Here is an 8314-nt window from a genome sequence, read left to right on the forward strand (position 1 = left end):
GCAAGTTTCTCAACATGAGAGAGAATTTGAGAGAATTTTTTCTTACTCTCTGATATTTTGAGTGTTGGATAATTCTTGCTGGATTTTCGACGAACAAACCTATTGTAAATACATATGTGTGAAATTCAATGTAATTTACAAGTCGATAAAAGTTTAATTAAAGTGATTTATATACAAGATAAAATAAAAGAAAAGTGTGTAAAGTATTAAGTACAGTGTTACGTGCATTTATATATATAAAAGTATGCACAAATGCTTTTTTGTTAAGGAAACCAAGTGGAACGACTTAAGAAATTTTAACAACAAATAACTTATAAACAATGATATTATTTATATTTTTTAGTAATACATGTTTTAGAGGATACCTCCCTTAACATCCTGACCAAGTTTCATTTGTTAATTCCACCTGGTTTTCTTAAAACACAAGGTGCGGCTGACTACTAAAGCCCACCCATTATACATGATATGTGACGAATAGCAAAATTAAAAAGGCGTAAAACGACAAGTTTTTACATCAAAAAGATATTTTGGCCTTTTGAAAAAATTTGGCAAGCTGAGTTATCTTGGCTAGATAATTGTTTTGAAAAATTGAATGAAAATCGGTAGCATTGCTGAAAATATCGAATTCAGCTCTAATATTATCGAGTCTTCTGCAGTGGAAGGTTTGGTGAATGTAATCGTCAAGTTGTCCACAGTAACCACGTGGCGAATTCAAAGCATTGATTTTAAACAAATATGCCTTATCATACGTGTGCCCTGATAGGACTCTGTTAAGCGTTTTAATGTCAGTTGGTGATAATGTTAGTTTTTTAAACCAGGCGAAATTTTTCCTGCATGGAAAAACAGATGCAAACAGGTTGGATTTTAATGAGGAGTAGTTTAAGAATTCATTGTACCATTCATCAAATATGGTATTTTTAATCTGCCTAATAGCTTCGTCAACTGTGTATTTGGCCCTTATAGAGGTACCTTCACTGGTGGCTTTTTTGGCTAGTTCATCTGCCCTTTCATTCCCCAGAATGCCAACGTGGCTCGGGGTCCATACCAGATCTATCAGTATACTATCCGCGTCAAGTATTTTTTTATGTATTTGTTGTGCAATAGAATTTTTTGTTTGAGAGTTTTTTAATATATGGCAAGAGGTGAGGCTGTCGGTGAATATAACAACCTTGTCCTGTTTGTTCATGATAGCAATGCTAATTGCTTCATTGATGACATGAAGTTCTCCAAAAGTGGAGGAAGACTTAAAATCAATACAAAAAAGGTGATCAGAGTTCTGGGAGTAGTTAAAAATTCCACAACCCGTGCTATTTTCAGCCAGGGAGGCGTCACTATACAGAATATAAAAACCTCTGTTTTTATAACTGTTTAAAATCATAGAGTGATGAGTCTTAATGCTCTCAATTGTCAGATTAGATTTTTTGTCAGGTAACATATTAGGTTTGTTCGTCGAAAATCCAGCAAGAATTATCCAACACTCAAAATATCAGAAAGTAAGAAAAAATTCTCTCAAATTCTCTCTCATGTTGAGAAACTTGCAAATTTCTGCACGAACGCAAATTTGCAGGAATTTGCAAGTTTCGCTGCCAGCTGGCGTCCACGGTTGCATTTCAAACATAAAAAATTTTTATATAATTTTTAAAATTCTTTCGGATGGCCATAAACAGGATATATGTACATGTATATTTCTTGTTATTCTGACTTTCTTTAACATACATTTCAATTTCTTCATCGTACTAGCTGTCGGGTTTCTTAAATCGACTCTGGTTGCAATTGCATTCCGATTGCGAATACCATTTTTTCAGCCGAATTAAGTTCAAATCATTGGAATTGGAATTGGAATTAACTAAATTAATTATATCAACAATTATTTACTTCCTTTTTTCATAAAAAATCGCTCGTGTTTATAAATTTTTAAATTTAACGAACTAATTTATTCAAATTATTGTAGACAAAAATGCAACCATGCGCCACAACCACATGTTTTTCGTGTTTGCAAATTCTTGCTGGCAAAATTTGTTCCAGCAAGAATTTGCAACTTCTCTCCAAGAGAACTGTCACTTTGCTCTCACAATTTTTGAGTGTTGGATAATTTTTTGGTCTGCACGAACGCGATTTGGGCAAAAATCGTGATAATTCGTACAAATTCGTACAAATTTTTTGCTCGACGAACAAACCTATTATCACAGATATGAAGATTGGAGATATGGAAATTGTGGTGAACCACATCAAGACGGCCAAGGATGTCAGAGAACTTTCCATATACAGAGGAGTAGCTAGACTTTAAAAGAGGATTGTTTCTTATTGAAGTAGAGATATTATCGTTATATGCAAAGATTTTAACCAATTCTTTGGCGGTGAGCCATATGGACCTTTCTTTTGGAGGCAGTTCATTAGCAATAGCATATAGGATGGGTATGGGGGTGGATGGGGTTAAACCTAGGCATCTCCGTAGAAATTTGTTTTGGAGCGTACATATTTTCTTAACAGCAGACTTAGAACAGTTGGCTGTAGTGGTACTACAATACTCAATTTTCGATCTAACCAGAGCTTTGTACAAATTTAGAGCTTTTTGCGGATGAAGGCCTGATTTAATATTTGTAAGATATTTAAAAAGTTTTATGTTATTTGCTGATGCCTCACAAATTTTTGAGTAATGATTTTTGATAGTCAGCGAACTGTTTATGGTTCTTCCGAGTACCTTGAGTTCATTAACTTGCGTCAGCCTTGTGCCATTAATATTAATGACAATGTCTTTTTTTGGTCCTTTAGATATGTGCATCAGCTTCGTTTTATCCGGATTTACAGAAAAATTGAGAGAATTGCATCTGTCGGCAAAGGAGTTGAGTGTAGTTTGTAGGTTTTGCTGTGCCTCCAACAGGTCAGCACCAGAAGATATGAAACAAAAATCATCAGCAAATTGCAAAAGTTGGAGGTTATCCTCTGTAAGATCATGAAAGCTCGAGGTATATACATTGAAGAGTAGTGGAGATAGGCAACTGCCCTGTGGTATACCATTATAGATCTCTGTACTATTGTTTCCTACCTTAAGTACTCTAAAGGCCAGGAAATTTATTATCCACTCAGTATAAAGACTTTCAACATTTAGTTCAAGGAGCTGGTTTTTTAAGATTTTAATATCTACGCAATTATAGGCATTGGCAATATCAGTAGTGCAGAAAATTACCTGCTTCTTCATGGATTTAAGGAGGCTTATTTTGTGCAGAATGTGATTGATACATACAGCGGATGATTTATTTTTCCTGTACGCAAATGTATTTTCAGGAAGGCTATTGTTGTTCTCCAAGAAGCGGTATAGTCTATCCTTGATACATGAGTTAATTAGTTTGAGTAAGACAGATATTAATGCAATTGGTCGGTAGTTATTGAAGTCATTTAGATCCTTTTCTTTTTTGGGGATAGGTACAATTTTTATGATACGCCAGTGATCAGGAATTTGATTGGACAGAAATAGATCGTTTAGAGATGTTCTTAGAGCACTTAAGGTGATTTCAGGTAGAGCTTTTAACATTTGATATGTTATTTTGTCTACACCAGCTGCTGATCCTTTTTTCTTCCTATTTAAGCTGCTCAATAATTCATCAAATGTGATTGCCAAGTTATGATCATAAACTAATTCTTTATTTATTGCTAGTCTAGTGGTTTGGTTGGGTACCTGCCTATTTAGCATTGCTAGAAAGCTTATATCGTTTTCATGGTTCCAAGAGGAGTTGCCTTGGTTGTAATCGCCTCTTAGGGCTTTAACAAACCGCCACACACTTCTTCCACTGCCAGTATTGATTTCTTCAATTTTATTGTTGAAGTTTGCCTTTTTGGCTTTCTTCACTTCTCTTCTCCACTCTTTTTGTTGAATCATAAGATTTTCAAAATTAGCAGGACTGGGAAAATTTTTTGCTTTCTTAGAAGCTGCAGTCAGAAGTCTGTACATTTTATTAAGATTGTCATTCCACCAGGCCTCGGGCTTCATGTTATTTTTGACAATGTGGGTGGCGTTGTTAATTTCTTCGGTTATTTTATTTTCAAAATCTTGTATATTGGCATCGCATTCTAGAGTTTTAAGTGAGGAGAGAAGTTTATTTTTGGCCATAAAAAGGCACGAGTTACTGTTAATTCCACTGACTTCAATTGTTACAGGTAGATGATGACTGCCACCAATTCTGATGGCATCAACATGCCAACTGCAAGGTGAGCCACTATTTGTGAAAGAGAGGTCTAACACCGAGCCATTGTTTGAGCGTAGATCCCTTTGATACGTAAAGGGGCCATTGTTCAAGCAACAAAGACTCGATTGCAGGATATGTTGGGTTAAGTGCTTGCCTCTGTTGGACTCAAAGGTGTCACCCCATATCGTAGCCCTAGCATTGAAATCTCCAGTTACAAAAACATTTTCATGCCGATCTGCAAAATCAACAACTCGTCTCATTTCATTATTAAACTCACTAATGGCTACATTAGGAGGGAAGTACACAGTGACTAGAAAAATATTTGGGCTGAGGTTGAGAGTTTCAATTACTAGTATATCAAAATCGGAGTTGAAAGTTACTCTTTTATATTTTATGTTGCGCTTTATGGCGATTGCCACACCCCCATACCCATCGCTACGATATTTCTTAATCATGTTGTAGCCAATTAACCTCCTGTGGGAAGAGTTGGCAGTGAGAAAAATTTCGTTTAGGCATACCAGGTCGAATTGATGTTTGTTGATATAAAATTCTAGAGAATCTATATTAGCTTTTAGAGATTGGATGTTATACTGTAGAATCTTCATTTTCAAGGAAGGAGGAGTTGTCATAGTTAATAATAGCTCTCTCGTCATTGTTGTTCATAATCAAGTCAAATTGATTTTTAAGAAATTGAATTTGTTGAAAAGTGTTGTTATCTTGAGATTCGATTGAAATTTTTTGAGTGATTCTAAGGAGCTGAGTCATTAATCTCTCCATTTGGGATACTAATCCTTTTTGGTAAGCTTGTGATTCAAAGACAGGGCTATTTTTAACTTTGTTGTCGATTCTTTTAGTATATCTTGGTTGAGGTGCTTCATGTCTGACCTGCTGATTTTTGAGAATTGAGCTATAAGATTTTCTTGTTAAACTACGATTTATATTAGAGTCTTTATCTATCGTTCCATCAGTCTGATCACAGACTGAAGGAAAAGTGGTTTCGTCCTCCTCAAAAATGCTGAATCTGTTGTTATTTTTTGGATAATAGGTGTCCAGAACTTCTTTCCTTGACATTTTCTTGACCGTTTTGATGCGGTTCACAGAGATCTCCTTTTCCCAATGAGGGCAACGGAGCTTGTCTTTAGCCGTATGGCCACTATTTCCACATAAGATGCAGTTGTTTGCCTCACAGTCCGCTTTGCACTCACTCTTGCCGCATTTGATACATCTAATTTTTGACTTGCAAGACATTTGAGTATGACCTAGTCTCCCACAATTGTTGCATTGTCTTAAGGGAGGGATATAAAAATCTACATCCAGCTTTGTATATTCATATATGATTTGCTTGGGGATCTCATTGCCCGAAAAGCCTATTTTTAATGTGGTAATTGGAACGTATTCATTGGTTGCAGGGTCCTTGCGCGTAAAGCGTCTGACCGACCTGATAGGGATGCTGGATATAGCATTATTTAAGAAATCTGAGTCACTGAAACATGTGGGTACGCCCCTAACTACACCGTATATTTCGAGTGCAGTGCGAGGAATGAAAGGTTTAAGGCCTCTTTTCGGAAGTTTGTCATCGAGCACGAATGTGTTCGCTGCATAGGTGTTTTTAAAAGTTACTTTGTATAGTGTTTTACCCAAGGCATAAATGAATTCAACATCTTTGTGACGCATGTCTTTTATTTGACTTAGCAGAGTTAACCCTGTGGTAATTTTTTCGTTTTTAATATTGGGGCATTCAGAGGAATCAACTAAAACAAAAATCTCCCCCTTAAATGTATGCGGGTACATCACTGTCTTTTGTGCGTTTTCGTTTTCTTTTCCTCTTGCTTGTTCATTTTCGTTAACTACAGCTAACTGTGCTTCTTGCAACTGTTCATTTTCTGGAAGGTTCTCACATTCCATTGTAGTGCTTGTAACTTGTTAAATACATACTTGTTTAAATATACTTTGAATAACTTTTAAGGTTGATTATTGTTCATAGCTTTTTATATATTTCAAAATGAAAATTTTCATTATTCATTCAGGAAAATTTTCGTATAGAATAAAGACATCTTTATTAAAATATAATAATTGTATATATATATAATACACGCTATTGCCCTTGTTAATTATAAAATATAATTTTCCCACTATTGGCGATCCTGCATTATATGTAACTTGGACTACCAAAAAATTACGAAGATCAAATGTCTATCAACGAAAAGCGCAACATCAAAGGAGAAACAAATCTCTTTCGAAATGTTTCAGCGGCTAGCTCGATGTGCATCCGCTGTTGTCCTTTCCGCTGCAATAGTGTGAACATTTTTGCCAGTCCAACTGCCACAACTGTAATCAACATCAACCTATACAAACGCAATTCTTATGTCCTTCAATATACATCAACAAAGGCAAGCCTCGGAAACAAGTCACTAGTCCAGTTAATCAATCGCTCCACATGGACAATTTTGCAACCTTAATTTCCACAAGCTGCCATAACCAAGCATTAGCCCCCTGCTAATTTACCGGCACTGCTACCGCAACAGCAGCCGTCCATTTCTCCGCCAAGCCTCAACGCCTATGACCACAGCCAACAGTTCAACACCACAAATGTTAGTCACTGTTGTGCCGCTTAACATAGAATGGGTTCTAGGCTCTTAATCAACAATAACCATTGAATACGTTACAAATGCAGCAACATTTACAGCATCAACAACAAGGTCAACAGCTGATGCAGCAACATCATGTCTCAGCAATAACAACAACATTCTAGCGCATTTAATTATTTTCGTCGTCGTTGTCATAACCAAACAAATTTTTAGTTATTACTAACATTTATTTAAATTTTTAGATAATTATTTCTGTATTTATGCATATGTATGTACATATATATGCATACAATTTTTTTTTATTATTTATATTTATTTTATACTCTCCTTCTAATATTAGTTAACTCGTCGTTTTATTGGAGGGGGTGTAAATGTAGGGTTTAAATACCTTCTTCTTTTATACCTGTACAATTTTTATTTGTTGTTCAATTGTTCTTAGATTTTATTAGAATTTCTAGATGAAAAGTTTTTAAAATCAGTAAAATAAAAATCTTCAAACTACAGACATAACATTTTGTATTGAGCATTAAATAACTAAAAATTTTAAATAATAAAATATCATCATGATATACCATGCTACCTACTGTTTCCAAACTTTTCCCGCCTTTCCTGGATTTTTCTACATTTTTCCCGCCATTTTCATCATTTTCTGAATTTTTCCCGCCCTTTTCAGGACACACGTTATTTTTCGCACTACCTCTGGGTTTAATCTGAATGAGCCCTCCACCGCTGGCGAGCTCATAGAAATTTGTCTCATCTCTATTGTCCAAAACTTTTGGTCTTTTCAGCGCACTGCCCTCAAATGCAGAAGCCTCTGCCTCAGGCATCGCCGACCACGAAGTCGACGACGCCATCTTGGCGTTTCTATCCTTGCCCACCTTAAGAGGCGGCTTTCTTTTCTTTCTAACAGGCACTATGGAATTTATTCCTTAGCACTTCACCCGAAAATGAATGAGAAAAAATGAAAAACTCTGTCTAGCCAAGACTCACCTGCCTTCCAGCTTGTTGCAGCAAAATTATGTGTTAAATTACGCGACGCAAAAAGGAATTAGTTTAAAGTGCTATTAGTTAGCACACACATGCACCCACTCACACGGCCTTTGTCACAAGAATCTAATTTTTTTTTTTTTTTTTTTTGGGTATAGAACACTTAGAAAATTTTTATTCGCGACGAACCACCTTCGCCCTCAAATGCCAGAATCCGAATGATATTGTGATACAGAAAATTTAGTTGAATCACTAATATTGCCTCAAACAAATTGAAGTTTGTAATTTGTGAAAGGTCCTAACAAAGTTTCTTTTGTCCATAGAGGAAAAGCACCACTCCAAAAAAGGCTTCAAATAAATTTATTTGCATTAGCAGTTCCCTCGGCGCTTCGCGATTGAACATATAGGGGCTATATGTGTGTACATATATGCATTTGCACATATGCTGTACATATGTATGTATGATCACGAGGTAGACACCATTCCTGCAAATGCACTTATATATCGCTAGCTTAGAGTAAAAAGTTGCGAAGTCCACTTATGAAAACTCATATG

At 35.8% G+C, this 8314-nt stretch overlaps 1 protein-coding gene across 1 annotated transcript; it reads right to left on the reverse strand.

Moving 5' to 3' along the window:
• Positions 1-4631: 4631 nt before the first annotated feature.
• Positions 4632-7968, reverse strand: LOC118741562. The gene is made up of 3 exons (XM_036473560.1): positions 7345-7968; positions 5496-6086; positions 4632-4658 (listed from the first exon to the last, which is right to left on the reverse strand). Exons 1-3 carry the CDS (start codon positions 7624-7626, stop codon positions 4632-4634), a joined length of 900 nt encoding a protein of 299 aa, XP_036329453.1. The 5' UTR covers positions 7627-7968.
• Positions 7969-8314: the final 346 nt, after the last annotated feature.

This window comes from Rhagoletis pomonella, unplaced genomic scaffold (genome assembly GCF_013731165.1).
Source record: "Rhagoletis pomonella isolate Grant_MI unplaced genomic scaffold, Rhpom_1.0 Rhpom_scaffold_00006, whole genome shotgun sequence".
NCBI lineage: Eukaryota > Metazoa > Arthropoda > Insecta > Diptera > Tephritidae > Rhagoletis > Rhagoletis pomonella.